The following is a 16173-nucleotide window of genomic DNA, read 5'->3' as shown; positions in this document are numbered from 1 at the left end:
ATTACTTTTCCTATTTTACTTTTCCTGGCCATTACTTTATCTTCCCTAAGCTTTTCCCTATCACTCTGGTTCCCATACCCCTGCCAAATTAGTTTAAACCTTGCCCCACTGCTGTACCAAACATACTTGCCAAAATGTTGACACCTTTTGGATTTAGGTGCTACCCGTCCCTCTTGTAAAGATCATGCCTTCCCCAAAAGAGATCCCAATGATCCAAGAAGCCAAATCCTTGCCTTGTACACCAGCACCTCAGTCACACGTTCATTTTCCTTATCCTTACATTCTTTTCATCACTTGCATTTGGAACAGTACTAATCCCGAGATCACCACCCTAGCGTTCCTGTCTTTCAGCTTTCGACCCAGCTCACTGTAATCCCTTTTCATTGTCAATGTCATTTGTACCCACATGTACCAAGACATCAGGCTGCTCTCCCTCTCCTCTCAGAATATTTTGGACCCAATTTGTGATATCTTATACCCTTGCACACCATGTGGGTATACTTATCTGGCTCACAGAACCTCCTGTCTGTACCCCTGACGCATATAGATGTGTGTGTATAAATGTGTTTGTGTGTGTGTAGATGTGTGAATGTGTGTGTGTAAACCTGTGTGTGAAAGAGTGTGTGTGTATAGATGTGTGTGTGTGTGTCGGTGTATAGATGTGTGTGTGTGAGAGAGAGTGTGCATGTGTGTCCAGACCTCTGTGTGGGTGTGTGTGTGTGTGCATGGGTGTAGATATGTATTTGTATATAGATGTGTGTGTAGGTGTGAGAGTGTGTGTTTGTGTGTGTATAGATATGTGTGTGTCAGTGTATAGATGTGTGTGTGTTGGTGTATAGATGTGTGTGAGAGTGTGCATGTGTGTGTGTGTGAGAGAGTGTGTGTGCGTGGGTGTAGATATGTGTTTGTATATAGACGTGTGTGTAGGAGTGTGAGTTTGTGTGTATAGATGTGTTTGTGTGTGTGTTTAGGTGTGTGAATGTGTGTGTGTAGACCTGTGTGTGAGAGAGTGTGTGTATAGATATGTGTGTGTCGGTGTATAGATGTGTGTGTGAGAGAGAGTGTGCATGTGTGTCCAGACCTCTGTGTGGGTGTGTGTGTGAGTGGGTGTAGATATGTGTTTGTATATAGATGTGTGTGTAGGTGTGTGAATGTGTGTTTGTGTGTGTATAGATGTTTGTGTGTCAGTGTATAGATGTGTGTGTGTTGGTGTATAGATGTGTGTGAGAGCGTGCATGTGTGTCTAGACCTGTGTGCGTGCGTGTGTGTGTGTGAGAATGTGTGTGCGTGGGTGTAGATATGTGTTTGTATATAGATGTGTGTGTAGGAGTATGAGTTTGTGTGTATAGATGTGTTTGTGTGTGTGTTTAGGTGTGTGAATGTGTGTGTGTAGACCTGTGTGTGTGAGTGTGTGTTTGTGTGTGTATAGATGTGTGTGTGTGAGTGTGTGAAAGAGAGAGAAGAGCATGTGTGTCTAGACCTGTGTGTGAGAGAGGGGGAGTGTGGGTGTCTGTATGTGTGTGTGTTGCGTAGAATCGGGGTGGTGGGGGGGGGAGGAATTAAACAGGATCAATGAAAACAGATAGTTGATGGTCAGCATGGGCTCAATGGGCCAAAAGGTCTGTTCCTCTGACAGAAGCCTTCACCAATGAGCAAGGGGGCGAATACTGACCACCAGCCTGTCTTTTCCCCTTTTAAGTCAGCTTACCTGGAATGTCCAGAATCCCGGTCAGGTACCTTGTGCTGATCTTTGCGATGGTCACCAGTCTGAGTTTCATTGCTCGGGTCCTCTACCTCTCCATGGACACACGGTAAGTTTCACCACCGCTACTGGCCCGTTCCATCCCTTCACCAAACGTTTCCTCTCCCCCCTGCCCACCACGTGAACAAGTCCTAGATTTCACCACCCAAAGGAAAATGGATCCTTCCTGAATCCCTCCATTGGCCCATTTCCTTTGGAGTTATGAAAATGAGTCAATTAGTTACGAATAAAAGAAGCCTGGACATCAATGTCTTGAACTCGAAGACAATTATTTCAGTAACAGTGAGTCTGGAGCAGTGGTTCTCAACCTTTCCTTTCCACTCACACCCCACTTTAAGCAATCCCTTACTAATTGCAGATGGCCTAGGGATGACTTAAAGTGGGACGTGAATAGATGAAAAAGGTTGAGAACCACTGGATGAGTATGTCCTCTCATCCTAGGCTCTCAACCCAACAGAAACACAGGAAAACCGAAGGAGGGAAGCTATTCAATCCCGCTATTCAATGGTGTGATCCACATTGGTCACAAATCCTGCAGTCCCAGTTGCTCAAGATTCAAAATCCCCAGACCTTAAAAATATTTATCCACCTCCACTCAAAATATATCTAATGATCCAGTCTCCATGGGGATGGAGGTGAATTCCAGAGAGTCCCATCCCTCTGAGGGAACCCATTCCCACACTCCTGTCTTGTAAAGAAGCAGCCCCTTATTGTGCAACAACGTTCCTGAGTTCCCTCAGGGGCTCTTCCACCAGGGGAAACATTTCCACACTGAACTTGTCAGGACCGTGGATGTTTGAATAAAGTCACCCCTCATTGTCCAAACACCGGCCCGAACTGTCCAGACTGTTTCTGTGGGGCAAGGCAGGTCAGGGCCTTCTCCTCAACACCCAGCAAAGTCCCCAGGTTCTGGTACCAAGCTTGTAAATCTATCCTCAGCATTCTCCAGTGTCTCGGCTGTGAATTATGTACAAGGCTGTTGCATTATTGAACGGTAGGCACATCCACATCACCCACAGAGCTTTCTGTGCCAAGTCAAGGACTCTGTAGCTAAAATGACAGGCCCTTTGGTTACTTTCTCCCTCCCTCCCTCCCCCACCCTTCCTCACCTCCCCCCCACTCTTCTTCCTCCTCCTCTCTCCTCCCTCCTTCCTTCCTCCTCTCCCTCCCTCTCCTTCCTCCCCTCCCCTCCCTCCCCTCTCCCTCCCTCCCTCCCCTCTCCCTCCCTCCCTCCCCTCTCCCTCTCTCCTTCCTCCTCCTCCTCTTCCCTTCTTTACTCCCTCCATTCATCCCTCCCCACCCTTCCTTCCCTCCCTCCCCTGCATCCCTTCCTCCCCTCATCCTCCTTCCCTTCCCTCCATTCCTCCCTCCCTTTCCCTGCCTCCTTCATTCCTTACATCATCCTCACCCCTTCCTTCCATCTCTCCCTCCCCTTGCTTCTTCCTTCCTCCCCTTCCCTCCTTTGCAACGTTTAATTCCTTCCTCCCCACACACATGAACACGCGGATCTGAGACCTGCCTTTGTCCGACTGTTGAACACAGGTTCAGGATCACTCCAGAATCTCCCTGTCAGCCCAGGACCCACATGGTCTTCCTGAAGACTCACAAGACGGCCAGTAGCACCGTGCTCAACATTCTGTACCGGTTCGGGGACAGGAGGAACCTGACCTTCGCCCTTCCCTTCCTAGACCACTTGGGATACCCTAGTCTCTTCCAAGCCCAATTTGTCAAGGGTTTCGATCGGACTCGCAGCAAGGAGTACAACATCATCTGCAATCACATGAGATTCAACCTGCCCGAGGTAGGGCCACCACCTTATCAATCACCAATCAATAGCTAGAAGACGTGGGAGTAAAATTGGGCCATTGGGCCCATCGTGTTTGTACCATGGCTGATGTTTTCCTCCTCTCCAGTCCATTCTCTTGCCTTCTCCCTGTACATTTTGACACCTCAATGGACAAAGATTCTCCACTTAAAAGCCTGATTGATGCTGCAGGATCTGCTGAGTTTCTCCAGGATGTTTGTGTACTGTATTTTCAATCTACCCTTCCCCCCCACCCCCAACCCAGCTGCCATAGCTGTCTGTGGCAATGAATTCCACGGATTCTCCACCTCTGCCCTTCCCCCACCCCCCCCTGCTGGAGAAACTTCTCTTTATCTCCGTTCTAAAGGGATGCCGTTTTTTACTCTGAGGCTGTGCCCCCTGATCCTGGACTCTCCCACGACCCCGCGCAACTCCTCCACATTCAGTCCCCTCAGCCCTTTCAATATCTTGGAGGTTTTGATGAGATCCTCCGGGGCTCCGGCAAGTAGAGGAAGAGAGACGTAGATAGGTTCAGTGAGTAGGCAAGGGTCTGGCAGACAGAGGGCAATGTTGGTAAATGTGAGGCTGCCCACTTTGGAAGGAAATGTGGAAGATCAGGATATTATTTACATGGTAAGTGATTGCAGCCTGCGGCTGTGCGGAAGGACTCGGGAGGCTTGTGCGTGAATCGCAAAAGGTTGGTTTGCAGGTGCAGCAGGATATGGCAAAGGCCAATGGAATGTTGGCCTTCACCACTGGAGGGATTGGATTTAGGAGCAGGGAGATTCTGCTGCAACCGTACACGGTCCTGGCGAGGCCGCATCTGGAGAACCGTGTGCAGTTCTGGTCTCCTGACTTGAGGAAGGATGGACTGGCTTTGGAGACAGTGCAGAGGAGGGTCACCAGGTGGATTCCAGAGATGAGGGGGATGGCCTATGAGGAGAGATTGAGGCATCTGGGATTCAGAAGAATGAGAGGGGATCTTGTAGAAACTTATAAAATTATGAAAGGCATAGATAAGATTGAGGTAGGTAAGTTGTTCCCATGGGTGGGGGAGACCCAGAACGAGGGGCCATGGCCTCAAGATGCAGGGGAGTAACTTAGGATGGAGATGAGGAGGAACTGCTTTTCTCAGAGGGTGGTGAATCTGTGGAATTCACTTCCTATTGAAACAGTGGAGGCGACCTCAGTAAATATATTTAAGAAGAGATTGGATAGATTTTTACAGAGTAGGGGAATTAAGGGAAATGGGGAAAGGGCAGGTTGATGGAGATGAGCCAATCATCAGATCACATTGAATGGTGGAGCAGGCTCGATGGGCCGAGTGGTCAACTCCTGCTGCTCCTATTTCTTTATGTAAACTCTCTCCTAGAACCATAGAACATTACATAGAACATTACATTAATCTACGTGTGATACGACTTTCAGGGAATTATGTATCTGGATTCCCAGATCCCTCTGTTCTGCCATACTCCTCAGTGCCCGACCATTCACCGTGTATGTTCTTTCTTGGTTTCCCCTTCCAAAATGCAACACCTCACACTTGTCTGCATTAATCTCCATCTGCTATTTTTCAGCCCATTTTTCTAGCTGATCCAGATCCCTCGACAAGCTTTAAAAACCTTCCTCCCTGTCCACAGAGCCTCCAATCTTAGTGTCAACTGAAAACTTGCTACTCCAATTTACCACATTATCATCCAGATTATTGATATACGTGACAAACAACAATGATCCCAGTGCTGATTCCTGAGGCCCTCCACTAGTCACAGGCCTCCAGTCTGAGAAGTGCTTCTCCCATTCAGCCATTGTTGAATCCAGTTCACTACTTCACCATGAATACCGAGTGCCTGAACCTTCCCGACTAACCTCCCATGTGGGACCTTGTCAAAGGGCTTACTAAAGTCCACAGAGACAACATCCACAGCCTTTCCTTCATCAACATTCCTGGTAACCTTGAAAAACTCAAGCCATGTTGACTATCCCTAATCAGTTTCTGGCTATCTAAATAATTGTACATCTGATCTGTTAGAACACCTTCCAATAATTTACCTACTACTGACATCAGGCTCACGGGCGTATAATTTCCAAGGTTACTTTTGAAGCCGTTTTTAAACAATGGAACAATGTGAGCTACCCTCCAATCCTTTGGTACCACACCCGTGGCTAAAGACATTTTAAATATTTCTGCCAGAACCCCTGTAATTTCTATGCTAGCCTCCCTCAAGGTCTGAGAGAATATGCTGTCAGGCCATGGGGATTTATCCACCCTTATTTGCTTTGAGGTAGCAAGCACCTCCTCTTTAATCTGTATCGGCTCCGTGATCTCACTGCTTGTTTTCCTTACTTCCCATGACCCTGTGCCTGATTTTGGAGTGAACACTGATGACAAAATAAAGAACCATTTAAGATCTCCCCCATTTTTTGTCTCCATGCAAAGCTGACCACTCTGATCTTCAAGGGGACAAATTTTGTCCCCTACTATCCTTTTGCTTATAATATTACCAGTAGAAACCCTTAAGAATTTCCTTCACATTGTCTGTCAAAGCAACCTGTTATGAACTTTTGGGACTAAAGGGACTTTGTTAGCATTAACACAGGAACAACAATGGAAAATACTCCAGATAATGGAAAATTCAAAATAATAGTTTAAAAAAAATTAAACTATTAATAACATAACATTTTTTCCTTATCTCTAAACTTGCTTAACTCTAAACGTAACCCCGCTATGCGCAAATGTAAGTGTGTGTGTGCATGCACATGTATGTGTATGTGTGTGCAAGTATGTGTACACATAATTAAAGTCCCACTCTGAAAAGTCAATCTTTAAAAGTTCAGCATCATAGGGCTTCAATTGAAGGGCTTCAATTCTCAGTTCAGAGATAATGATAAAGCACTTTTAAACATTCTATCTTCAGGTCTCTTTTATTCGCAATGTGGTTATTTTCTTCCATGATGAATTCACAAACCCAGACAAATATAGACCCAGTAGAAATCTCTTGTCTTTTCCAAAGAGACAGCGAAATGGTCTTCCTTATTTCAAAAGCCACTGACTCTGTGTTTCCCTTTTCCCAGGAGTAACACACAATAACAGCATCAATTCTGGTTACTGTAAACCAACCCTGTCTTTCACAAGGTTTCAAACCCTGTGTCACAGGTGTTTTGACTTCTGTCAACTCCAAACTGAACTCAAAATATCTGAATTTGGTAATATAGTTCTCCACATCATGTGACCATTACATTATCACTTAGGTGAGTCCCAATTCTTGGAAACCATATGACCATCAGTTTTATTTCTACCAAAATTCTGTTCCCTTTTCAAAACCATTGCATCTCTATTCAAGAGGCTTAAGTGGCTTTGATTAAAAACAGATGGCTTCCTCAGCAGTTCTTAAATAATTAAAACCTACTTGAAATCCATTAGCTCTGTCTGTCCAGGACTCCGAGAATGAACAGAAAACAATGGTTCTCTATAAATGTACTGTGACTTGTGTGTGACCCTGTACCAACCCACAGCTAACTTACTAAGGATACACATACAATATGTTGACTCTACAATTTACTAAGAATTTTTATAAAGAAATATAAGCCCCTTTCACACTTGTAAGTGGTCCCCAGAATTAACAGCCAATCGGCCTTTAAAGTGCCTAGTGTGAAAGCAAAATCAACTCAACGCCTGTGTCAGATGACATCATGTCACGCCAGGGATTGACGGCCTCGGCCCCTAGTACAATCCCTGGTGTCTGCAGATGCCGGCATGGAGATCACGCAAGTGTAGAACAGACCATTGCATTCTGGGATAGAAATGACCAGGTTTTTACAAGAGTGCAGGAACATGAAGGAAGATTAAAATGAAGGTATAAACGTTGATGTGGGAAAGTCAGTGGGAGAGATAGAGGAAATAAATAGCAAAAGTGGACAATTTTTAAACAGCGTGGGAAAGTTGGTAGCCCTATAGGGCACAATTTATAAAGACCGTGGGAAAAAGCAATGGTGGACCTGACTTCCCAGAATGCCGTGCGGCAGAGAAAGCCCCTCCATGAATGCTCCGTGGATGCAGCCAGGCATACAGCCCTTTCTCTGCCACATGGAATTCTGGGAGGGCAGGTCCACCATCACATCCCCCCCACTGTATTTATAAATCGTACACGATAACGCAACCAACTTTCCCATGCTGCATAAATTGAGCGTTATAACGCTACTGTGACGGCGCACATCTCTGAGTGAGCCATCCCCGTTTGTACCACTGTGCTGGCAGGGCAGCTGCAGAAGATGGTGCCATCACGGATTGCTCACTGCCTAGTGGCTTAGGCCACAGCTCGCACCCTGGGCCACGTGTTGATATCACCACCATGTGGGGTGGAACTCCTGTTGGCCTTAAAGGGGCGCTCGCGAAATTCAAATAAATAGTACTATTGGAAACCTCACCGGGTCTAGTGGTATTTTCTATGTGTAGCAGCTGCTACATTGGTGACCCCGATGAGCCCAAACGATATCTGGTATCCAAAAATGGACTCTTCAGCAATCAGTGCTGTCTCAGTGAAGCTCCCTCCCTTCTGGACCCACCGGCTCCGCACGTGGTTCGGGCAGGCGGAGGCACAGTTTTGACTCTGGCAGATCACCTCGGACCATGTTTTACCATGTGGTGAGTGTCCTCGATGAAGAAACAGCCACCAGAGTGGACAACCTGATCCACAATCCCTCCAAGGAGGGCAAGTACATCACCCTCAAAACCCTCCTCCACAGCACCTTCAGGCTCTCTCGTGGCTAGGCCAATGCACCTCGATGGCCTGGGAGACAGAGCCCTGTCCGCTTTGATGGATGAGATGCTCGCACTGGCAGGTCACAAACCCTGCCTGATGTTTGAGCAAGCCTTCCTCGAACAAATGCTGGAGGACATCCAGCTCCTGCGAGAGGACGAGGACTTTTCAGCCCTTGCTGACGTGCTGTGGCGGACGAAGAGAGGGAACAAGGCCACCATGAACCAGGTTGCCCGCCCTGCACCCAGCCGACCACAGCCCGCCCCAGACAAAAGGCAGAAGAGCACCAGTCGACCTGGTGCTTCTATCACCAATGTTGGGAGCACAAGCCCGCAAATGCCGCCAACCCTGTTCATACCAGGGAAATGACTGGTCCAGCCGCCACTGATGGCTGCGACGGCTGGCCATACAAACAGCCTCCTACATGTGGTGGACAAGACCAGGGGCCGGCGTTTCCTGGTAGACACCGGAGCAGAGTTAAGCATGCTACCCCCGACCACCCTTGAGACCCGTACGAGAGCACGATGCCCGATCCTGCTTGGCATTCGAACTGCTCCGAAGGAAGACCTCCAAGTCTTGTCTGCAGAGCTCGTCTACGGTGCACCGCTGTTGCTACCAGGGGAATTTTTCGGAGCAGACGCCGAACTGGGAGCTGAGACCCCAATGCTACTCGTGGACCTCTGTAGCAAGCTCACCTTGTTAACAACCCCACCGCCAAGCCACCACAGCAAGCACCCGGTGAACGTCCCCAAAGAGCTGGACTCAGCGGAGTTCACGTTCGTCCGGTGGGGCCATGGACCCGGCCCCCCTGCGGCGCCCGATTGAGGGCCCGTACAAAGTCCTCCAGCATTTGGGAAAAGCCTTTACTCTGGACATTGGAGACAGGGAGGAACTTTTCATAGTTGATTGGTTAAAGCCGGCACATGTGGACAAGCCAGCCCATGCACAATCCAAATGGAGGGGCCGACTGCCCAAGCGGCGGGACGCGTAAGCTGGTTCTGGGAGGGGGTTGTGTGGCGGCGCACATCTCTGTGAGCAAACTGGCCCTGTTTGTACCGCTGCGCTGGCAGGGCAGCTGCAGAAGATGGCACCGACATCTCAGGCCACGTGAAGACGTCACCGCTGCGTGGGGCAGAACTCCCGTTGGCCTTAAAGGGGCATGCATGAAATTCAAATAAACAGTTCTACTGGAAACTCCACCGCATCCCCCCCCCCCAAGTCTAGTGGTGTTTTTTGTGTATAGCAGCTGCTACACTACCAAATTTCCCACCCTGTTTAAAAATTGTCCACTATTGCTGTTTATTGATATAGCACTTTCCCATGGTCTCTTATAAAGGTTTATGTAGGCCGTGCTGTACATAAACCTTCTTTGGCTTGGCTTCGCGGACGAAGATTTATGGAGGGGGTAAATGTCCACGTCACCTGCAGGCTCGTTTGTGGCTGACAAGTCCGATGCGGGACAGGCAGACACGGTTGCAGCGGTTGCAGGGGAAAATTGGTTGGTTGGGGTTGGGTGTTGGGTTTTTCCTCCTTTGACCTTAATTATGCTATAATTAGGCATGATCAATTTTGTTCAAGTATAAGATCATAATACATTGATCAGGATTTAGGGCAGGTCCACCATCGCTCGATACATCATGACGTCAACAGTAGAAGGTAGAACAGTCCTAACCCAGGGGATGGCTCCTTGCAAGTGTGATAGCGTTCAATGTCCCAGTTAGGAGTGATCACGTGTGAACAGCCAAACCTCTATTCCTATTCTGGGATACTGAACGGCCAATTTAGTGGGATGCAAGTTTGAAAGGGGCTAGTGTTTAAATTAAAAGTTAACTCATATCCGTAACAAACCTCATGTCTTCCTTTTTCCTTCCTGATTTCTTCCTTCAGGTTTTTCTTGAATTTTTTATACTCCTCAAGTACCTCATTTGCTCCTTGTTGCCTACACCTGTTATACACCTTTCTCGACTTCCGAACCAGATCCACAATATCCCTCGAAAACCAACGTTCCCTATGCCTGTTAACCTTGCCTTTAATGCTGACAGGAACATACAAACACTGTCCTCTCCAAATGTTCTCCACTTACCTCGCACATCCTTTCCCGAAAACAACTTATCCCAATCCACGCATTCGAGGCCCTTTCTCATTTCCTCAAAATTGGCCTTTCTCCAATTCAAAATCTCTGCCTGAGGCCCAGATCTATCCTCCATAATTAACGTGAAACTAATGGGATTTTGATCACTGGACCCAAAATGTTCCCCCCTCACATATCTCTGTCTTGATCCCTAATTGGAGATCCAGTGCACTCTCTCGTTGGTACATTGATTTTGAAAACTGTCCTGAACACATTTGACAAACCCCAAGCCATCTAGCCCTTTTACAGTATGGGAGACCTAGTCAATATGTGGGAAGTTAAAATCTCCAACCTGCTTCCTGCAGGCGTCTGCTATCTCTCTAGATTTGTCCCTCCAATTCTCGTTGACTATTGGGCAGTACAACCCCATGAGTGTGGTCGTACCTTCCCCGTTCCTCAGCTCTACCGTATGGCCTCAGTCGACGAGGCTTGTGCTCTGTCCTGCCTGCGCACCACTGATATTTTCCCAGACGAGCAATGCCACTCCTCCCCCTTTCATCCCCAATCCCCCCCTGTTCTATTGCATCCCAGCAATGGAAGCCCAGAACACTGAGCTGCCAGTCCTGCCCCTCATGCAACCAAGTTTCACTAATGGAAGTAATATCATAATTCCACATGCCAATCCATGCTCTAAGCTCGTCTGCCTTTCTTACGATACTCCTTACATTGAAAAAGATGCACTTTATAAAATTTTCACCACATACAACCTATTGACTTCTAACAGTGCATGCAATTATCACATCATCTTTTCCCTCCTCTATCTGTTCTGGCAGTCTGGTTCCCAACCTACTGCACATCGAGTTTAAATCCACCGGAGCAGTCCTACGAAACCTTCCCACAAAGCCATTAGTCCCCCTCCAGTTCATATGCAAACCGTCCTCTGTCGGAACAGGTCCCACTTTCCCTGGAAGAGAGCCCAATGCTCCAGAAACTTGAAGCCCTCCCTCTTGCACTGTCTTTAACCATGTGTCAAGCTCCATTATCCTCCTATTTCTAACCTCACTGGCACATGGGATCCTGAGATCACTACCCTGGAGCTCCTGTCCTTCAACCTAGTGTCCCTGAGCTCTTTTTGCAGGACCTCCTCACCTTTCCAACCGTGGTCCCTACATGGACCACGACATCCAGGGGAGAAAAGAACGGAACTAATTTCATCCTATCCTCGACTCCATCTTTTCTCCCCTAGTTCACTCCCTCTCGACCTACATCCGTGAACCTCACATGCCCTCCACCTCCTCCAGGACTTCAGATTCCCCGAACCAGATCGCCTCATCTTCGCGATGGATGTCCAATCCCTTTACACCTCCATTCCCTACAGAGAAGGCCTCAAGGCACTTTGCTTTTCCCTGGACCTCAGACCTTTCACAACCACCCTTCTCCACCTGGCAGAACCTGTCCTCACCCTTAACAATTTTTCCTTTAACTCATCCCACTGCCTCCAGATTAAAGGAGTAGCCATGCGTCCCTGCATGGGTCCCAGCTACGCCTGCCTGTTCTGTTTGTGGGTTTTGTGGAGTAAAACATGCTCCAAGCCTACACAGGCAGGCAAGGACGCCCCCCACCCCCCCAACTCTTCCTCCAGTACATCAACAACTACATCGGGGCGGCCTCATGCACCCGTGATGAGCTCATCAATTTCGTAGCCAATTTCCATCCGGACCTCAAACTCACCTGGTACATCTCCGATGACACCCTCCCTTTTCTGGATCTCTCTGACTGACGTTCATTACAAACCCTCTAACTCCCACAACTACCTGGACTACTCATCCTCACACCTTGCCCCCTGCAGGGACTCCACCCCCTTCTCCCAATTTTTCTGTCTCTGCTGCATCTGCTCCAAGACGAGGTTTTCCAGTCCAGAGTCTCTGAAATGTCCACTGCCTTCCACGAGCATGGCTTCCCCTCCACCATCATTAACTCGCCCCTCAACCTCATCTCCTCCATTCCCCACTCATCTGCCCTGGCCCCCCCGCCATGAGAAACAATAAACACAGAATCCCCCTCGTCCTCACCTACCACCCCATCCAGCCTCCCCATCCAACTCATTATCTGCTAGAATTTCTGGCACTTACAACAGGACCCCACCACCAGACACATTTTTCCTTCTCCTCCACCTCTCGGCCTTCCACAGGGATTACTCCCTCCGTGATTCTTCCCTCCCCACCTATGACCCCCCCACCCCCAGCACCTTCCACTGTGGTCCTCGGAGGTGTAATACCTGCACCCACACCTCCTCCCTCACCACGGTCCGAGGTCCCAAACAGACCTTTCAGGTGAAGCTCAAAACTCATTTACTGCATCCGGTCCTCTACATCGGAGAGACCTGTCGCAGATCGCTTCGCCCAGCACCTCCTCTCCATGCGCAACAGAAGCAACCTCCCTGTAGCCAACCGTTTCAATTTGGAGTCACGCTCTCAGGCTCACGTCTGTCCGTGGTCTTTCCCACCACCCCACCCTGACCACCTGCAGATTGGGGAGCAGCACCTCATTTTTTGTCTGGGCCCCCTCCAACCCCAGGGCATGAACATAGAGTTCGTTGCCTTCCACTAATCAGCTCGCCTTTCCCCCCCCCCCACCCCTTTAACTAGTCATTCCCTTTCTCTCTCCACCCAGCTTAGACTCCCCCCTCCCCTTCCTGCGGTCTGTCCCCCCCTCCACCTATTATCTTCCATCCTCACCACCCCCCCACCTCCCCCTTTTGCTCAGACATCTCTCATGTTCCCCCACACCTTGATGAAGGGCTCGAGCCCGAAATGTCAGTGATGTATCTTCACCTTTGCCACATAAAAGCCCGGTTTGACCTGCTGAGTTTCTCCAGCATTTCCGTGTTTTTGTTCACTTATGGCAAAGGTGGAATGTGAGTTTAGGGGGCAATTTGAAAACTACTGGATGAGAGGAACAAATGATATTTTGGGTTGTATTCATTGGAGTATAGAAGAATGAGAGGAGATCTCATGGAAACTCTCGAATGCTGAAAGGATTGGGCAGAGTCGATGTGAATGGGACATTTCCCCCTTGGTGGGTGAGTCGAGGACAAGGGAGCACAGAATGAGAAGAGGCACATTTAAAACAGAGATGTGGAGAAATATCTTTAGCCAGGGGGTTGTGGATTTGTGGAGTACAGCTGCGGAGGCCCGATGGTTGGGGGAGTTAAAGGGGGAGATTGATAATGAGTCAGGGTATCGAGGGGTAGGGAGAAAAGGCCGGAACTTGGAAGTAAATGCGAGAACGGTTTAGCTCAGTTGCAGAGCAGAGGTTTCTTTTCCTCATTCTCGTGATCTATACAACCTGTGCTCCCCACTGAATTTTTTTTTTGTTCCTTTAAAAGGCTGGCCCTTCCTTACCTTAGCTCCTACTATGCCTCGCCTCTGGCCTGTTCTCACCGAAACCTATTGAGCCAACACCCTCCCGCTCTCAGTCCACTCTGATGATGGCCGCTCCTTGACACAGTTCCTCATTTTTTTTATAGAGATACTCAGCTTCTTCCACCCTGGAGCATGCAGTCCTGTCCTCCAGTGAAATCTACAGAAAATGGCCACTCAGTCCACAACCTTTGTGCTAACCCTTTTGCCTATCCACACTACTCCCGTTTGTCTGCATTAGGATAACATATTGACTGCTCAAGTGGATCCTCAATGGCTCCTTGTTGTGCAGATTGACTCTAGAGGTTGTTCGGACATTTTAGGTTTGGATCATCGAAGCGTGGTGTGCATGGAGGAGTGGGGAGGGGAATCTAGGGTCTGCCCGTGGACAGGGGGAAAGAGATGGGATCAGTTTGTGAGTGTCTGATGGCCAGTGTGCCCTTAATGTGACACCCCCTCCCTCCATCTGTCCCGACCTCAAAGATGAATCAGAATCCACCAAAATGAGGGTGCAGGAGAGGCAGAGAGTGGGGATGGGCATACAGTGCGATCCCGTGCAGCGATGCCTCGGGTCACCCATGCCAGCGAGTGCGGCAGACCTCCGCCGGTAATGCACCCCGGCCGCCCATTCCCCCTCCCCCTCCAACCCCTACCTCTGGCCCCGCCCGACCACGAGGAGTTTGCGTGCTCACCCCAGCCCACCCCCTCCCATGACAGTGTGAGTTCCCCCCACCCCACCACTCACCTCCCCAATGCCCTGGGGCACCCTGGTTCCCTCTCACACCCCTCCGGCACATAGGGGACTGTGGGTCATTGCAAATTGCACTCCCGTTTCCCCCCCCCCCCCAAGCTAGTGTGTGGGTGGGCATGAGTTGTGGAGGAATAAACAGGATCTGTGTAAAGGGCAGGTGGTGTTTAGCTGAAGAGTCCATTTCCCTGCTGAACCTGTGCCTTGGGTGTCTGCTTGTCAGGGAGCCAGCATGGACTCGATGGGCCAAAGGGTCCATATCTTTGGTGAACCTCTGCCAGGGAGACAGCAGGGAGCTGTTGGGCCAAAAAAGGTCTCTTTACCCTGCTAGTTCCTCTGCATTCGGGAGGGATCAGCGGTTCCGGGGGCCAACATGGGCTTGATGGGCCGAAGCACGCACATTTTAGGAGAGATGAGGAGTTGACGCTGCGTTCTCTCCCAACTCCCCCCCCCCTCCCCGCAGGTGGAGAAGGTGATGCCCAAACATTCCTTCTACTTCACCATCCTCAGGAACCCCGACCATGTGTTTGAGTCCGCCTTCTCATACTACCATGATGTAGCCCCTGCCTTCCGACAGGCCCCCAGCCTGGAGGAGTTCGCCCAGAACCCAGACAAGTACTACAGACCGAATGAAATGAACAGCCACCTGGCCCGCAACCTGATGTGGTTTGACCTGGGCGGGGACCACAACGGCGCCGACAAGCCGGAGCAGGTGAACTGCACCCTGCGGGACCTGGACGCCGCCTTCGACCTGGTGCTGCTGTCCGAATACTTCGACCAGTCACTGGTCCTGCTCAGGGAGGCTCTGTGCTGGTCACTGGAGGACATGGCCTACTTCCAGCTCAACGCCCGGGGCAAATCGGATGTCCTCTCTCTCTCCCCATCCGCCGCTATCAAGCTCCGCCAGTGGAACTCCCTGGACTGGCTCCTCTACCGCCACTTCAACGCTTCCTTCTGGCTCCGGGTCGCTGCCTATGGGGAGGCCAGGATGGATCATGACGTCTCCAGGCTGAGAGAGATGAGCCGGCGCCTGAGCTCCACTTGCCTCCTCGGTGACGGTCCCGCGGCCGACATCCAGGCGATACCGCTGGAGATCAGACCTCTCAGTTCCGGGACCGCAAAGATCCTGGGCTACGTACTCAAGTCCAATCTGACAGGTCCCACCAAGAAACTGTGCACCAAAATGATCCTGCCTGAGAAACATTACCTTGCCCGTCTGATGAAGAAAAGGGATCAAACTGTCCCACAGAGTGCAAAAAGATGGAGGTTAAAAATCAGCAGGGATTAGATCCCTCTCCCTCCCCTGTGAGGTAGAAGCCCCCACTGGATGATTCAGTCGGAAACTGATGATCAGCTCCCTCCCCCTCCTCCCAGTTGTCCTTCCCTGTCGTTTCCCCCCCCCCCCCGAGGACCTTCCTCCCATTGCTTCCCACTCTGGCCTCGAGCAAGCGCTGACCACAGGTTTCTCTTCGTGGGCTTACCTGACCCATTGAGTCACGGCGGGCGAGCGTTCGGACTGGCTCATGTTAACTGAGGGGAGGGGTAGCCAGGGAGCAGAAGGCATCTGCTTCAGATCTGCAGAGGTCGAGTTGTCCTTGCAAGTGGTCTC

The 16173-nt window shown here is 49.9% G+C and overlaps 1 protein-coding gene across 1 annotated transcript; it reads left to right on the top strand.

Annotated features, from left to right (window-relative positions):
* Window positions 1–3309: 3309 nt before the first annotated feature.
* Window positions 3310–15923, top strand: LOC138752579 (galactose-3-O-sulfotransferase 2-like). Its single transcript, XM_069915370.1, has 2 exons — window positions 3310–3563; window positions 15028–15923. Exons 1-2 carry the CDS (start codon window positions 3348–3350, stop codon window positions 15850–15852), a joined length of 1041 nt encoding a protein of 346 aa, XP_069771471.1. The 5' UTR covers window positions 3310–3347; the 3' UTR covers window positions 15853–15923.
* Window positions 15924–16173: the final 250 nt, after the last annotated feature.

The sequence above is a fragment of the Narcine bancroftii genome, chromosome 2 (genome assembly GCF_036971445.1).
Source record: "Narcine bancroftii isolate sNarBan1 chromosome 2, sNarBan1.hap1, whole genome shotgun sequence".
NCBI classification, from domain to species: domain Eukaryota; kingdom Metazoa; phylum Chordata; class Chondrichthyes; order Torpediniformes; family Narcinidae; genus Narcine; species Narcine bancroftii.
Note: the sequence above shows the minus strand (reverse complement) of the source record. Positions and strands in the feature narration are given on the sequence as shown.